Here is an 18,870-nt window from a genome sequence, read left to right on the forward strand (position 1 = left end):
ATAAATATATGAAAAGAAATAAAAATATATGAATCCTAAATATACCATAATTATAATTCTAAAATAAATACACCATTCTGTCTTATATTTAGAGGAAGAAATACGCCCGACGCCATCACTTGGGGCGTAGCGTAAGATGAAAGTTCATGAAGTTCACAAAGTTCACGAATTTCACAAGCGATCTCGTATGTGATCCTTTTCCCATTGAAAGTGGGTTAGGATGATTTGTTTTGAAGTTATTCGTATAAAAATTATATTCGGTGCATATCAACAATAACATAAAAATACGTGAATATATATATATTTTTTAATTTTATGTGCAGACATATATTGTTATCAATAGAGTTTTGCATATTTTTTGTTGAGTTTATATTTTTACTTGATTCATAAACGAGGTAGTTGATTTAGTTATATTTTTAGTATGTTTTAGTTATTGAAACATGATACGTATGAGTATATATGATATAGGAGCTCCTTCAACAAAAATTATTTCTCAACCTAATTTTCTATCTTTGATGATTTTCATCTTCTTTTGCAGTAAAGAAGACTTTGGATAATGCAAGAGCTGAGACTTAGATCCTATGCTAGAATTATGTGGTTAGATTTGTTCAAGATAGGTAAATATAAAATCAAATTCTTTGTTTATTTATGGTTTATTATAAAATTAATATTTTTGTATCATGCTGTTTGATTGTTATATTTTTCTTACAATTCTTTGATAATATTTTTTTAAGCTGAGGGTCTATCAAAAATAATATATTTACTACACAAAATAGGAATAAGATCCAAATACACCCTAACCTCGGCATCTTTGATGTTGACATCTTCAGCCCAAAGATTTATCAAAGAAGTTAAAAACAACAACTAATTCAGGAATCATTGATGATGATGTTGAATTGTCAAAAGGGTTGACATCTTCGTCCAAAAGGTTTATCCGAGAAGTTAACAATGAATATTAAATCAGAAATTGTTAATGATGATGTTGAATTGTCAAAAGAAAAATGTGTTTGGGCAAATACATATTCCATGAGAAATTACCCATAATACTTGGGTTAGCGCATGATACATAGGTTTTGACGTTCCATGATACTTGTGTGTCTCTGAAGGTTGTTACGCTCACTTTTTATTTTGAAATCTCCCTTTTCCTTCTATTTTAACATCTAATAATTTTGTGTTAATTTAAAAAAAAAAACCTTTTTTTCTTTGCTTTGAAAAAGGTACATGTTAATGGTTTGCCTCTCTTAAGTCATGTTTTTCATTGTCGATGCAGTGGTGGCAGCTGGTGAGGAGATTGAGTTGTTAGTTGGCATGAAAAATGATGGTAATTCTGTATTTTCCTTCTCCTTTGTCCATTTAGTGTTTGATTTTCAGTAGTAATGTCCTGTTAGCATTTGAATATCATTGCCATCGAAGCTAGTGTTCACCTTCCTTTTGATAATCGATATTTGGTTCAAAATCTCTCTGTTCAGGTGATTGTTGGCGCACTTTCTTTCTTATCAATCACAATTATGCAGCTTGCTCCCTAAGATTTTTGGTGAAATATGTTGATTTAACTTAACAAAATGACTTTTGTTCTCCCTAGATTATTTAACTTTTATTTGTTTTTTTAGTTTTCATAATTCTTTATAATTGGTTACCATGAAAAACTCTGTAAGCATATATCTTTATCGTAGTATGATAGTTAACAAGTTCTTTATTTCTTCAAGTTTGATTGCAGGTTCTGTTAATAGATTTATATGTATAAGCATAAGAAATTCTTCTCTCTTGCAAGTAATGCCATCAAGTTCTTTTAATTTGTCAAACAATAATAATGTTAATTTAGAAATTGTAGAAACATAAACATGGATATATGGGGAAAAAGTATTTTACCAGAAGGAAAAAGATCTAATAACTTTTTGAAAGTTAAGGGAAAATAGCCCTACAGAAGAGTTTGTTCTATTAAGAAACAATTTCTTTTAAGCATTGTAGCGTACTCTCAAACTCAAAATTTACCATTACAAAATAATTCCAACTTGTGAGATTGTAACTTTGTCCATCTATATTTGATGTTGTATTTAAGTTACATAGTTGAGAAGAAAGTTAAAAATGGGAGTTGTATTCACTTCTTATGGGTATGCTGGATGGTTAACACTTTATGGGTTTTGTTTGTAGTTTTGTTTAATTATCCTTGGTGGCTTAGCTAAAGTTTATCACTTTCCTAGGAAATAAGATGATAAGTTTATCCACTTCTCATAGGAAATGAAAGATGATAAGTTTATTCACTTCTCATGGGTGCTAATCATTTTTTTAAAAAAATAATATTATTGATCAAACACAAGTTTTTTCTTACAAAAATTTTTTCTTTTTCTAAATAAAATTGAATTTACTATTGGAAACACTTATTTCAAAATAAACTGGGTTAGAAATTCAAAAAGTAAACACTCCACAACTGATAAAATTATTTACTATTTTCTTGATTAATTTTTTAGTTCTTCACAATATTTAAATTATAAAATTCTAAAATATATGGTAAGAGGAAAAAATATGATTTTAAAATTATGAAATCCTAAATATATGATAAAATAAAATTCCCCGAAAAAATAAATTGAGTAGGAAGTTTGTCTTTTTATTTTTTCTGTAACAAGTTGCAGTATGAAAAAAGGATTTTACTAGAATTAGAAAAGCAAATTTATTTATAAAAAAAAAAAAGAAAAAAAACCCTCCATGAAAAGAAAAAGAACAACAATTTAATGTTAGAGTAGTAAGTAAAAGTTATGCCTTTTTATTATTTATTGTTTATTTAATTTTAGGATTTTTCTCAGACCCCACTTTGCGGGAATACATAGGGTTTTTTGTTGTTGTTGTTGTAATTTTATGATTTACTTTTGAATTAGAATTTCTTTACACTAATTATTACCTCCAATGTCTTCTTCTTTTTTTTAAATTTAGATATCCTCGATTTAGGAGTTAGGACTATTTTATATACAATGCTTTATTATTAGTGATTATGTAATATTTTCTTTATTAAGATTTTGGTGTTACTTATTTTTTGGCTATTTAACTTTTTTTTTAAAAAAAAAGTTTCTGAGTCTTTTGTTATAGGGTTTGCTTTGAGTTTTTATCATAATTATAATTACTTTTTTTGGTGGCAAAAAAGTTTACTTAATGAAAAAAATTTCCTTTATATTTGGTGAATATAAATGCCAATGCAACATTGCATGCACAATTTTTGTCTGTCATGTCATTTACTCTTGCAAACATCTATCAATGTTGCCAGCAAAAATCTTTTCCGCTTCATTAACGATATGTTATCAAGTTATTTACACACACATTGATGACTTACGTTGAGTGCTTGGTATCATCCAATTAACTACATTAAATGTTGGAGATTCTTTAGAACTTGATCATGATGGTTGTGGGAACCTTGTAAGTTTCACATTCTGAGAGTTGAGAGAATTGAAGAGCGGACACTACCACAAGGTTGTTGAGACTACATATCACGTAGGACAATGTCTTTCACAAGAGTACATGGTAGGGCATTATCAATAGCAAATCTAGAAATTTCGTTTAGGGTGTTCAAGATTTAATATATAGGTATGAAAATAATTTTGTTATAATTCTTAATTTACATAGTATAATTTTTTGACGAAAGTAGTTCGAGTGATCACCCTAAATTACATGTAGTTACACCACTGGGCGTCGCAACATATTCTGTTTAGACTGACATTATTCATGTACTTATGATATTATGTTCGTGTTCAAATCTTTATCACTAGTATTAGGATGACGAACCGACTTGCTGTACTTTGAAAAAGAGAGTTTTCAGTATACCAAGCTTTGATTCCTTTGAAGAGCTTAAGACTTCTTTCAAAGAGTTGTAGAAATTGTTTTGGGATAAAAAAATCACTTAAGCAAGCAAATGGAGATGTAACACATATTGCAAAGGACGCTCATCGGTTGAGTAATTCAAGGCTTCCTCTCGCTACTATTAATTAGGACTATAGATATTAGACATTATAAGATTATGAAAGAAAAGTTGTATAAAATAATTCACCAACATGGATGAATGAGGGATAGCTTAGCGGTAATACGACTCTTTTATTGTATGTATTTTTAGTGATTGTGTATGCTTTAACGGTCACTTGGTACGTGAGATTGATATGTAGGAATATTTCATGGGTTGAAACTTGAAATATGACATGCGACTATATTATCCCACCTTTAATATGAAATAATGTCCCACCATTTTAACTAAAGTGGTGGAATAAATAGTCTCAAAATTAGTTAATATCTCACGAATAAAGTTAATTACAAAGTCTATTCCGAGATTATTATACTTATTCAGTACTCATACGTCTATGCATTTGATGTAATGTGTATTAACTTTTTCACGACACTTTGAAATTATTATTTTTCAAAGATATCAACAAATAAGTATTTGTAACGCCTCAAAATATCATCCCGAGACGCCACACGGTACCCAAGGTTACACGTAGCCTCAAGCTAACCCTTTAAGCCAAAACACTACCCTTGGGTTCCAACACAACAACATACACACTACGCTAAGGATATATATATAAGTACATATCATACCACATCGCACATGGAACGGAATATTGTTAGACTGTACATATATGGAATGTCTATACACAAAACAACCCAACAATACACTAGTTTGACATAACCTCTATACAGCAAAATCAACGAGCCATTGGGACAAACCCCCAACTGACTCAACAAACCAAAGGGATCACAAAACAACAGCACCAAAACTAGCAACTTGGTCCTCGAACCATGAGGACTCACCACTGAAGGAACGTAGATGCGGCACTCGGATGTCACTGTCGCGGCTACGGCTGAGTACTTGAACCTACATCATGGTAAGAATGTAGCCCATAGAGAAATATATGGGTCAGCATAAGATACGCACTAAGTATGTGGGGGCGCATGCAAAATATAAATAATATCATAAATTTTGTGAAAACGTACATACGGACCATAGTGATATACCTGGCTTGAATGACATTGAATCATGCAACTCATAACATCTTAGATAGGAAATGTAGGAAAAAAACCTCATAAATCATTATAGATCATCATAGGCAACTTGACTTACCACATGAAAACTCAGAGTGACTCGGTATTTCAATAAACATAACTCTTATGGATAGGGGAGTTTCCTATAACCAACAACCCCACGTGAGCTATGTGGAATACCAACGTTTGAAACCCCCATTGGCAGGAGCGTCATACTCTTTGCCAGGGAGTACGACCTTAAAACTGCAATAATCATAATCGGGCTCTCTGGCCAATAATATCATCATCAAACAACTCTACTGTGGCACATAGGTTTGGGGAAATACCAAATTTCTCTCTCGGTGCTAAGTACTACTCCCCGACAAGCTCAGAACGCGTTAGAAAATCCACCACAACATCACAAGGGTCTATCATAAAGACCAAATCAAATCTCTTTCTCATTTATCAAATCATATCAATTTGTGGATTCCTAACTCAACACATTTTAGCTCAAAACATTTTAATCTTCCTCAACATCAACAAAGTATCAATGCATTGAACCATAACCGACTCGACATTTAGACAAAGATATGAAGACTCAATACATAATATTTGCAACAATTTAACTCATCAAAACTACCCGAAAAATACCAAGACTCATTGCAACTTCAATATCAACATTTCTCAATTTGCCATCCAACTCTCATTTAAAGGTACTTGAGACATCAACCCATAGTAGGGATATAGAATTTCCAATATCAATTATAAATTCATAATAAGGAAATAGTGGAATGATAGTATAAATCAAGGCTTAACAAATTAAATCATTATACACATATCGGATGACATAATCCTATAGCTCATGGACAATAATATAAGATATAAAATCATATTTCCAATTCATAGTAAAACATGTAAAATCTCATGTCAATGTAATTCAATAAAAATACCGGGCACAAGATCGAAAGGATAATCTTGTTCAAAGCCCCACATACCTAAAAATGGAAGATGAATACGAACTTCCGACTCTGGAACTTTATTCACGAAAATAAAGGGTGATTCTCGAAGCCCTTAACATGATCAACTCGAATCCCAAATCAATTTGAAATTTCTACGGTTCAATCAAGAGACATAGAAGAATGAAATTTGGAATAGTAGGGTTGGGGTTTGAGCCTTAGGAATCTTTGGAGAAAAATGAACTATTGAATGCTCTTAATGGACTTAAATCCATGGTTTACCCGGATGGATTGGAGTGGGAATGACCAAAATACCCTTAAAATAAAATAATGTCAAATCTGTCCTTTGGTGGACTGTTTTGATAGGCTGAAGTAGATGGACCATAACGTTTTGCTCCGATGGAAAAATTGGATGAAACCAATTTCATCGGAAAAAGGACTTTCAGAGCTTTCTATTGATATATAGTAGCTCACCCAGATCATTATGTACAAGGAGTTATGATCGTTTGAAGTTGACCTTAAAATTTTCCTGGCCTCAATATTTTTTTCCTGCACATTTACTGTTCACTACTATTCACGGTTAGATCAGAATGATCATAACTCATCGCTCGAGTGTCCGTTTTGGATGATCCACATATCGTTGGAAAGCTTATTCGATGATCTACGCGATGAAGGGTCGCATATCCAGAAATTCTACACAGAAAAATTATTAATCACGATAAAGAACAGAATTCAACACATTTTCGTCCGAGATCTTAACGGAAAATTTTTTCCGGGGCATCACAGTATTGATCCTTAATTTACATAGAAAGTGAAGTACTTTGACTCTATAAATCCAAATTTTCAAGCACAATATAGAATCAACTGAAGATTGGAAGAAAAATTAAAGGAGCAAGAAATGAAATTTCTTGTATTGTGAAAGAGGAAGATTTTATAAGTCTCACATCATCAACTTCTTCTTTCTATTTCTTTTTAGTCAATTAAAGTGTACATATCTTAAAGTGAAATTTAATGTCAACAACAAAAAAAATAATATTTTATTTAAAGTCAGTTGCTATTTTTCGATCATTTATTATTATTGTATCCATGTTATGGTGATTAACGACTTGACATAATATACACGTGCAACGCACGTACTCTAGATTAGTCAGTAAACAAATACTGCAAACTGGGATCGAACACACAATCTATAAGCAATAAAAATGACATTTTGCCACTTGCACTAGATAGAACGCGGTAACTATGAATGACAGATTTAATATTTGACTACATCAGTGTATATATATATACCTACGTAGAGTTTCCATTGAAGGCCACCACGGCAATGAATAGATCCACCGCTGACTAGAAGATCCTATTTGTAAACAGATGGCCGCTGATTTCACCAAGAATTAAGTATCAGTTAATGTATACGGTTTCAGCGACAAAAATTTACAGATCTAGCTACTTTAGGTAATTGATCTTTCACTGAAACAATCAAATTGATACTCCCTTCATTTCACAATAAGTGAATTGTTGAGTATTTGTTAGTGTTTCAAAATAAGTGAATCATAGTGAATCATTGAGTTTTTTTTTCAAATTTGTCCTTATGATTTGACAATCAATTAACTTTTAAAAAGGTATTACAAAGTCAATATTTTTATTTTTGTATAAAAATAAAAAATTATTTTAAATTTATATCTTTAATACTTTTTCCTTAATTCATTTATTATGAAAGTAGGTGTATATCAGTATTGGGTTATTGAACTTCCACTATAGCAGTGATAACAGACATAAAAAAATGAACGGAAAGACAAAGCTTGTTGCGGTCTGTTTTATATGATGTAGTCCGCTAGCTTTCTCTCTCTGCGTTGTCTCTACTTTTGTGATCGCTTTTTTGTTTCACTTCCAAGACCCAGATATACCATCTATTCCAGGCACAAACAGTACATAGTTTTAACCTGTGAATCATTGCTTTTATGTCAACTTATGATTTTTCAAATGTTTAAGATTCACTTGCTGAACTATGTGAGTCCTTTAACTAGTCAACTTAAATCTGATCTCTATAAAGAGACCTCAATGAGAAGTCCAGTGCAGAAGGCTAATTTGGAAACGGCCTTGATAGTTTATGAATTTTCCTATTACGTTCTATAGAAGTATATGTATCAAGATAGTTTCTCAATAACAAAGAAATTGTAATACTGCTATGTTCTCTAAATGTCATCTCTTACTTTTTAATTTACTGAAACCTCTCCTGTTTTTTGTGATTGTTGTGGTGTCATGAACTTCTTTACCATAACTTACACGTCTGTAGTTTTTAGTGGTTTATACTCTTTGTCTTTGATGTCATATGTGTGCTCTTGGTTAGATATTTTTCATTTTCAATTACATTGTCTAGGACACTTGCGAAGTATACAGGTGGTCAAGTATACTACTATCCAAATTTCCAAGCTGCCGTTCACAAAGATAAATTGTGTCATGAGTTAGCCAGACATCTTACAAGGATGATTGCTTGGGAGTCTGTCATCCGTGTAAGATGTGGAAAGGGTTATCTTGCTATAGTACTCCGTCTACTAGACTCACAAGTCCAAGATGTTCTTTCCTTGTACTTAGGTGTTCGTTTCACTACGTATCATGGGAACTTCATGTTGAGATCTACTAAGCTAATAGCACTTCCAGCCGTTGACTGTGATAAAGCATATACCATGCATTTTTCACTTGAAGAAACACTGCTTACATCTCAGACAGTCTATTTCCAAGTTGTCCTGTTGTATCCTTTTAACATAATAGCAGCTCGTAAATCATTCTTCAGAAAGGTTGAACCCTATTCTAGATTCCCTGTTAGCCCCTTTTAAAATATGTAAATAGTGAAAGCATACTTTTCCTTTAGATAACAAAGTAAGTTACAGTATTTCTCTTTCTTGGTTCCTTGAAACAATTCTTAACAAATTCAAAAGATACACTCCATCTTTGCGAGAAAGACATAATAGTGTACACACAGCAGCATCACCTGTGGTCACAGATTTAGGAGAAATGTATCGCCTGGCTGATATGGGTGCCATTGTTTCTCTTTTTACTAGGCTGGGTACGGATAAAGTTAATATTTTCCTGCATTCGGTTCTTTTACTTTGAGATTTGTGTTTTTAGGTATGAGGTTATATTATTTGTAGCTATAGAGAAAACTTTGACCTCTCAATTGGAAGAGGCTCGAAATTCTGTTCAACTTAGGATTGTGAAAGCTCTTAGAGAATATCGAAATCTCCCTGCTGTTCAACACCGTTTAGGAGGAAGGATGATATATCCAGAATCTTTGAAGTGCTTGCCCTTGTATGGGTTGGCGTTGTGTAAATCAATAGCCATCTGTGGTGGATCTGCGCTGCTGGATATACCATGATGGCTTTGCCTGAAAAACTTGTTGAAACTTCGTTATCGTCATTTGATTTGTATAGATGAATATCTTCTAAAAGTCTATATGCGTCTGTTTACGTTTTTGCATATCTCTAGCGCATATTGAAGAATTTCTAAAACCTACTCTGTATCATCTTTTTCCAGAAAACATCTCTGGCTGAGGATTCTGAAGACACCTGGAAAGGGCTTCCACTTGCTTCAGGGAGTTTAGATCCTCAAGGTCTCTATCTATATGATGATGGTGTTCAGTTTGTCCTGTGGTTTGGTAGTATGCTTTCACCTGATAGAGTTAAAAATTTTCTTGGGGAAAACTTTGTTGCTGACTACATTAAGGTTAGTTTATTGACCACCATTGCTGTTGAAAATGTAGAAGTTATTATGTACAACTTTTTGAATACTATATATGATTTTGATGGTTGAAATCAAAAACGCGACATATTTCTATGAGAATACATTCTTGAACCATGAAAATAACTAGGTCTTTTTCCTTAGAAAGGTGACGAAATATACATATCATCAGCATAAAGGCTGTGCTAGAACAATATTCTACAATATCAAAAAGAAAAAAAGAAACATTTCCTTGTTCATCTTGCGAGGCAACACCAACACCAACAACATACCTAGTGTATTCCCATAAAGTGGGATCTGGGGAGGGTAAAGTGTACGTAGTCCATCCCACTACCTCAGATTAAATAGAGAGGCTGCTTCCCACTGTCCAACGGTGAATCTGAATCAAGTAAGAATTCCGCTTTACACCAAAAATAAATAAGAGAAGGCAATTCATCTTAATCTTTGGATTGAGCAGCATTTGTCTCCAAAACATCTTGGATTTCTTTCCTTCCAAATAGTTCACCTAATGCAAGCAGGGACTATTCTCCAGCTGTTCTTCTGCCCAGTAAGGCTTCCCAGACTGTTCCAACAAAAATCCATAAGTCCCTAGTTTTTCCTAGCATGTCTACTCTAGTCCCTTTCATGTTTAAAAATAATTGCCAGAGTCAATCAGGTATCCAGCAGTGCAAGAAAGACGGTTTTTTGTCTTCGTAATACCATGTTCTCAAGGTTCCTCATAGTACAGAATGGTCCAAAAAGCAAGCTTTGGAATTTCTATCAACTCCCAGTGGCAACTTCAAAATTAAATTTGGTAGGTTAAATGTTAGAATCTAGGCAACTTTGCAATAACTGATTATCAGTATATAATGCTGAAAATGAAAAGAATATTTCCTTCTATTTGTTTGTGGTTTCTTCTATGAAGCCCATATAGAGGATGCATCATCATGCATGCATGTTGTTCTTCTGTTTTCACATGTCCATATTCTCGTTCAGTTTCTTTATTAGCATAGTCTTCAGTTTTCTTTACTCTAATAAACAACTATAGCATCATCCATTCTTTATCATCCATAAGTTTCGGATTAGTATCTTAAGGCCCTATGGTTTATATTCTTCTTGTTTCTCTTCTACAATCCTACTGAAAGGATTATTGAACTTAGGAGGTCACCTTTTTGCAAATTTTGAATGGCTGATTGTGCATTCATCACCTTAAGGCTTGTCTTCTGGCACTTTGATTTTGAGCTTCGACTCTTTATTCTTTTCCTGGATTTAGATAAGTAGTCACTTTACAGGTGAATTTCCACTTTGTTTCAATTTTTGCTTTTTGGAAAGCCTCCCCTTTTCTTCTTTTTGTATTTGTTTTGTCTGATTTGGGCCACTTTGGGCCGGAGCAGATTGTTTTTTGTTGAACCTTTTCATTGGTTTTGTATAATGGGCCACTTTTTTGTTACAAAAGGTTTGTGGAGAGCCTCATTACAGGATTTATTTCCCTTTGAGCAACTTTATCCTGAAGCCTTTGAAGGTTTGAAATATTCCCAAGTCATTTCCTTTTCTCCCGTGGTTTAGAAACTTCCTGTACTATTTCGATTTTAATTATACACTTTGAGCTGTGTAAGTTGACCAATGAGTTACCATCTTATCATAAGAGTATATTGTGTGTTGAGGGCACATGCTTTCTTAGCATCCTAAGGATTGATATCTGGTAGTTGCTACTTTCTCAAACAGCTATATTTCAGAAATTTGCGATGGAGTTCTAAGCTCACTGACAATCTATGTCCATAGCAGACGAATTTTAAGCTCTCTGTAAACTATGATTACCTGAGCCTTAGTATGTTAAATCTTGAAAAAATTCTTAGAATCCAGGATACTGTGAGTGCTAGTGTATGTGAAAAGTTGATAAAACTAGCAGGAGAATTTGGAAAATGATACTAAACTTGTACTTTTCTTGTGTTTATGGATAGAAAGAAATTGCAGGTGTAATGATGGACAATCAACTACAAACTACACGCTCAGTGCTAAATGTCTTTTATGGTTATATAGTTGGCATATTTACCTCCTGTAAATTTTCCTATCTGGTAGGATTCTTGTTATTTGGAGTTTAGATTGGTTCAAGGTAGTATTTGAAAATGAATCAGCTCAACACATTACTTGTAGGGTGGAATATGTTCCAATGCAGCTTAACTTCTGGTTACCTTTGTGTATACATTCAACACAAAAGAGGAAAGAAAAGGTTTGTGGGATCAGCTCACAGCCAAGGGAGGCAGTTGTCACAGTCCATGGATTATGCTTGTAGACTTTAATAATGTACTACATAATGATGATAGGATTGGAGGGTCACCTTTGACTTGTGCAAAAGTGTGTGATTTTCAACAGTGTATTGATGCATGTGGTTTAACTGAACTTCAAAGTATTGGATGCAAGAATACCTGGTCTGACAATCAAGAGGATAGGATTTTCTCTAAAATAGATTGGACTCTAGTGAATGGGGAATGGATAGGTAGCAGATCAGCTTGCATAGCTCAATTTCACCCTGTGGGCATCAGTGATCACTATCCGTTTATGGTACACATGATTCAGGCTAATAAGAGGAAGAATCGTTCCTTCAAGTATTGTATTATGTGGAGCACTCATCCAAATTTCCTGCAGCTAGTTCCGAATATTTGGGATACACCAATTACTGGATATAGAATGTATCAGGTGGTAAGGAAGTTAAAGTTACTGAAGCAACATCTGAAGAAGCTTCATAAACAGAACTTTAGTAATGTGGTGGATGATGCAGATATGGCTAGAGAAGACATGAACAGGGTTCAATCCCTACTTCACCAAGATCCTAGTTGTGTAGCATTGCATTCAGAAGATTAATGAGACTAGCTGGTTCAATTCTTCAAAGGAGTAAAGCAACTTGGATTAGACGAAGGGATGAATGCACCAAGTATTTTTTCTCAATCATCAAACAGAGGAAACTCATACAGTCAGTTGTTCAAATACAAGACATACAAGGGAATTTGCATCATGAACCTGAAGCCATTGCTAAAGTTTTTGTGCAGTATTTCCAATCTATTCTTGGTGAAGCAGGTGACCATAGGGTGAAGGCCAGTGATAGTATATTTGCTCAAGGAGAAACTCTTACTATTGATCAGCAATGTGAATTATTCAAGCCATGTTCAGACAAAAAATTAAGATTGCTATGTGTAGCATCAAAGATACTAAGAAGCCAGGTCCAGATGGTTACAGTAGCGGCTTTTATAAAGCTGCTTGGAGCATAATGGGGGCTGATGTATGCAAGGTTGTAAAGGATTTCTTCAGTACAGGTAAATTGCTCAAACAAGTCAATGCCACCGTGATCACTATTATCCCTCAAGTGCAGAGTCCTATGAGTGCTGGCCAGTTTAGACCTATAGCATGTTGTAATGTGATATATCAGTGTATTTCCAAACTCTTATGCAACAGAATTGGTAGGGCGCTACCTAGTATTGCCAATTGCAATTAGCAGCCTTTGTTAAAGACAGGTCTTTAATCCACAATGTGTTAATGTGCCATGACTTGTTGAGGCACTACAATAGGAAGACTAGTCCAAGATGCCTCACGAAGATAGATTTGAGGAAGGCATATGATATGGTTCAATGGGAATTTATAAAGGAAATGCTAGTAGGGTATGGTTTTCCTCCTAAATTCTATATTCTGATCATGGCTTGTATCGTTATAACTAGCTTCTCACTGAAAGTAAATGAAGAAGGTCAGGGTTTCCTTGAAGGAAAGAGAGGTTTGAGGGAAGGTTCCCCTATCTCACCTCTCCTCTTTTTACTGGTGATGGAATACCTGTCTAGAGTGTTGAGTATGATGAGTAACCTGCCAGACTTTAGATACAATCGTTTGTGCAAAGAGTTAAAGCTTACTCACCTTGTTTTAGGTATTGACTTGATGATATTTTGTAAGGGTCAGGAAGCATCAGTTAGGAGAATTGCGGAGGCTCTTACTCGCTTTTCTATTACTACATTACTGTCAGTCAACACAGATAAGTCTAGTCTATACACTGCAGGAGTTACGGATGAAGTTAAGAAAGCTATACTAGCAAGTACAGGCTTTACTGTGGGATCATTTCCAATGAGGTATTTGGGATTACCTTATCTCCTAAGAAATGGAACAAACTTGATTGCCATCAGTTGTGCATGAAGATAACAGAAAAGACAAGAGCTGTTTCAACTAGGCGCCCGACTTATGCAGGAAAATCCAGGTGATCAATTCCATACTTTTCTCATTCTATAACTTTTGGGGTTCTGTGTTCATCTTGCCTAAAAGTATACTCAAGGAGGTAGACAGGAGATGTAGAGATTTTCTTTGGGGAAGAACAGAAAATAAGAGGAAAGTATCACTAGTTGCTTGGAGGGAAGTCTGTCAACCTAAGGCTCAGGGTGGGTTGAAACATCAAATGTTGCAACCTGTGGACTGTTGCAGCTGTTGGTAAGTTGATTTGATGATCTGTCAGCGCAAGGAAATGCTATGGTGGGGTGGATACATGGGGTGTATATGAGGAATGGGATTAATTTCTGGCAACACAGACTTCCACATGACTGCAGCTGGTACCGGAAAGCCCTTAATAAGTTGAAAATAGGAATGGAGGACTGGTATAGGAATGATTCTTATATACTAACTACCTCTGGCAAATACTCTATCCGAAAGAGCTACAACAGGCTGCTTGTTATGGGAAGACAGCTGGATATTACTCCACTTATTTGGACAAGAGTAGTGCTGCCAAAACACAGGTTTATACTATGGTTATTTAATATGAAAAATTTGTTAACAAAGAGCAGGCTGATAGCTATGGGGGTGCATTGTGATTCTGCTATGTGTGTCTTACGTGACCAACATAGTTTAGAGGATTTCACTCTTCTGTATACACAATGTCCATGGACTAAAGCTTTATGGAGTGATGTTTCTGCATGGCTGGGGATTCAAATACCTTGTATAGGGGTGAATGAATGTCTTATATGGCTTCAAAAGAGGAGATGGACTAGATCAAAGGAGGAGGTTGTGACTGCAGTTCTGGGAGCATTGGTTTACTCAGTTTGGCAAGCAAGAAACTGGAAAATCTTCAGCAGGCTGATGCACAGAAGGCTAGTATACTACAACAGATACAGAGGTTATATGTGAAAGATTAACTAGTATACAGAGTTCCAAAAAGCTCTGAAAGTGTAGAGGTCTTATCCAGCAGTTATGTTCTTAGTTCTTTTTCTTGATTATGCTTTGTAGATATTCTAAGTTTTATTTGTTTTGTTAGCTACGTTGTAAAGTTTGAGCTGGTGGTTTGTCTGTGGTAATAAAGTTTCACAGTTTATTGCTAAAAAAAAAATTCTCATATCAATTTTTTGGATTTTGTCAGTTCCCTAGCCCTTGTATCTGTACTGGAGCAGACCATCATTAATATTTTGCTCTCTTATTACTTTTTCATCTTTGTGATGCCATCGATGAAATCTTCTTACTTCATAAAAAACGACAGGCACTTATGGAGATGCTCTTATCTATCTGTTTGGGAGTTGACTTTTGTTTTAACTGATGTCTGTTTACAGTTAATATGTTTGCTTACTCAAAGAGTTTGCAAAGAATCTGATTACTATTTATTGCCTAGAAAAATTTGAGATGTGTTTGTTTATAGCTTTGACATAGCTTGATAACCTGGGCTATCTAAACCAAATGGCCTCTGTTTTTGTCATTTTTCTTAATGGCTTTCATTCCGTTGGTTATTTGAGATAAATCTCGTGATTTCTGCTTGTCTAGCATTCTCTGATGTGTGCATTCTTCTTTGTCATTGAGAATCAGGTTTCTCTCCGAGAACTAGATCATGAAATGTCAATAAAATTGATGGGCTTGCTCACATGCTTGTGAGACAAGGTGAACAGCCTAGAGAAGAATAAACCGTGCTTACAAATCTAATTGAAGATTCAGTTGGTGCAAATGGCTATTTGGATTGGATTATGCAACTTCACCGGCAAGTCCAGCAAAATGCATAATTTTAGGTAATGATGGGGCCATTTGCTAGAATTTTGTGTTTTCTTGGAAATGACATCTGAACAGATTGCATATGTTAACACTTGAATGTGGCATCTTCAGTTTTTCACCTCTATGTTGCTTAGGTTCTACCAAAAAAATTTGGTACGAGTTTGGTAGTTCCTTATTATGATCCATCAACACTTATCAAACACAATCTTGTACGCCTGCTCCATCGCATCTAACTAGGAACATTACATACTATGAGTTGTGTTGTCGACCATGGATAGTTTTGAAAACAAAGTGTTCTTTGGTTTATTTATTTATTTTCACATATGTGTTTGACCTTAATTAGGTCAAGATATATGTGAGGCACATTATTTGTTAGGGTTTTTGTCTTTTACTTTTCTTGGAAGGATTATAAAAGTAATACTTTAAGTATTTTTTTTTTTCTAAAAGGAAAATATAAAACACTTTTATATTTGGTTAATTTCTTTCTTGGAGGAAATGTTTTGTACTTTTATAAATTGAGTATTCTTCTTAAAAAGTCTTGTTTAGGTGGAAATTTCTCCCAGCATATTTTATGTTTTCTCAATAATATTAGTTTTTACTATGTAGGCCAATTGACCAAAACATATCAATAATATGCCTTTTTAATATTGTTTTGTGTTGTCAAAATTATGGTCTACATGATTTGCAATTATAAGCTTTCGCATGACGCCTCCTCAATTTCGAACCCAACAAGTGCCATTCTTAAAAATAAGAATTAAAATACCATAATTAAAAATGGATTAAAAATTAATATTTTATTTTTATTTTTAAAAATTAATATTGACTTAAGGTAAATTAATTAAAAAAAGTAGAATAGATGTATATCTGTACACATAGAAACATCATATGTTAGTATCCTTTTGGTTTTTGTCATGTGAGACTACTGTTCTTTTGTTGGTTTCTTTAAAGCACAACTCGACATTTTACGGTTTTTTCTCTCCCATCTTCTTTCCCTTATGTTTCAGTTTTAGTTGTATTGCATTCAATGTCATCTTTATCCTCTTAGGTGGTTTGAGCTCTTTCTTTTGTGACCCTTTTGGTGCTTATTGCTCAAGTATAATGCGGAGGACGAGGAACAGTTTAGACAAAGTACTTGTTGGAGAAAAGAATTTAAAAAATACTTCCTAACTGTATATTTAAATTTGTGTAGTTTACTACCATTGGATTTGGATTTAAGGGAATTGAGAAACTTTTTTGCCTTTATCATGTCTTAACAAATTAAATAAGTTGAGATGGTAACATATGGAGACACAATGTGATAACTTGTAGATGGTTCAGTTTGAACACTATGACAAGTTTTTATTCGTTTTTTTCGTTAATTAATTGTTGAGGTGCTATGACCTATTTTACATGCTAATATCTAAACATTTTATCTTGATTCATAAGAGTGCAAGTTACTAAAGTCTAAGGGAACAAGGTTGGATGGAAATTTATTGCTTTCAGTCTGACATGTCTGAGAAATAAACTCAGTACATAGCGTTTGGTTTATGCTTGGAAATTTAATGCTGGTTAACTTGCTGATCGCAGATCATCTATATTAGCAAGGATTCTTTGATTTCAGTTTTCTTGGTCAGTTGAGCGGCCATTCTCTGACAAGTTGAAAGTGATACTATGCTCTATTGTAGATCGTTTGTCAAGTGAGCTAAAGCTTCCTGAAAGAAAAGTCTGCTATTAGTTTTAATTAACACAGTTGATTGCTTCGGTTACCTGATTTATGGTGTAACATCCATTGATGAATGTATGCCACTAGACACAGTGACGGAGCATTTCCATAATATGGGAAGGCGGCAAGATTGTACTAGACCCAATTTCCTAGTTCTGTTGCCTCTGTATGGATGTGAGCGCAAGCGGAAAGGAATCCTAAGAAACTCAACTAGTATTTCGATTTAATTTGTTGGCTGCATGGTTCAGAACATTATTAAATCAAACATTCGTGCAGTTGATCGCCTTTCCTTCTCTATTCGGGTGGGATTGAATGTGAGTTTGCATGCCTTTCTGGGATCATTATACTTAGATGTATAGATAGTATGAAGGTTTGTACATAGCATCTTAGGAGGGGTATCCCAGAAATTTTCCGCCACCGGAACAATTTTGTATTTGCTTAAGTAGAGCAGAGAAACTTATGTAAGGAGAGGAACACTATATAAAAATTGCATGAATTTTAAGTATGCTATTTGCCTTTTTACTTTTCACCTTTCTGGTGTGAGGATTTAGCCACCACACCAATCAAAAGCGTTACCAGTTCAGGCACTAATACCCTGCCGTTAACATCAAAAATTTCCTCGTGGAAGTTTACAAACATTGAAAGAAAGGGGAATTGGGGAGTTTAGGTCTCCTTGCTAATTGTATTCCAGATTAATGGGGAAAGGGTGATCAAATTGGTGTCATAATCTGAAGACTACCGAAGAGATTTCTATTTTCATGAACAGATCTCTTGTAGTTATTAACATCTTTGTGCTGGCTGCCACCGAAATGAGAGAACGAACTGAAAGAAATGACCATGACAAAACAAGAAAAGACAAACTTTGCTCGAATTATGATTTTTCTCTGGTTATCACATGAGATTATCATAATCAATCTCCGGTTGAATACCTAATTTTCCAATTAGAGGTGGAGGTGCTTATCTTGCATTCTGTTCATACTAATTCAAACAAATTACCCCTCAATGTGAAATAAGTTGAGCTTTGGTCTCAAATTACCCCTCAATGATGAAACAGTTTTTCTACTTCTTTAGAGGTAGAGGTATGGACTGCGTACATCTTACCCCAAGACCCCACTAGGTGGGAATACACTGGGTTTGTTGTTGTTGTTATTGATAAATGATGAAGCAAAATTTAAAAGGGTGGACAGAATTAAATCAATTAACTTCCACTTTAAGGATTGGTCATGGAAGCAAAGCAAAAGATTACAACTTGACTTCTGGCCAAGTGTGTATGTCTTGTATCAAACTGAACTGAAACAAATCAATTTTATGCTGCCTTGACTTTCTCGATGAGATCAGCAGCATCTTGGACGGTGGCAATGTTCTGAGCTCCCTCTTCTCCAATCGACACTCCAAACTTCTCTTCTAAAGCCATCACTATTTCCACCTATTCAGTTATACAGTAATTTTACGATAAGACATTGGAAAGCCATCATTATTTCCACCTATTCAGTTATACAGTAATTT

General features: G+C 34.3%; 1 protein-coding gene and 1 pseudogene across 1 annotated transcript in view; one reads left to right on the top strand and one right to left on the bottom strand.

Moving 5' to 3' along the window:
- The window catches only part of LOC107857643, a 20,494-nt pseudogene extending 4,816 nt beyond the window's left edge, over nucleotides 1-15,678 (top strand).
- A 2,992-nt stretch (nucleotides 15,679-18,670) lies between these two features.
- The window catches only part of LOC107857785 (acyl carrier protein 1, chloroplastic-like), a 28,183-nt gene continuing 27,983 nt past the window's right edge, over nucleotides 18,671-18,870 (bottom strand). The window contains exon 4 of the mRNA XM_047407707.1: nucleotides 18,671-18,790. Coding sequence (XP_047263663.1) covers nucleotides 18,671-18,790 — 120 coding nt within the window. The remainder of the gene's footprint in view (nucleotides 18,791-18,870) is intronic.

Source organism: Capsicum annuum, chromosome 2, assembly GCF_002878395.1.
Source record: "Capsicum annuum cultivar UCD-10X-F1 chromosome 2, UCD10Xv1.1, whole genome shotgun sequence".
In the NCBI taxonomy this organism is placed as follows: Eukaryota; Viridiplantae; Streptophyta; class Magnoliopsida; order Solanales; family Solanaceae; genus Capsicum; species Capsicum annuum.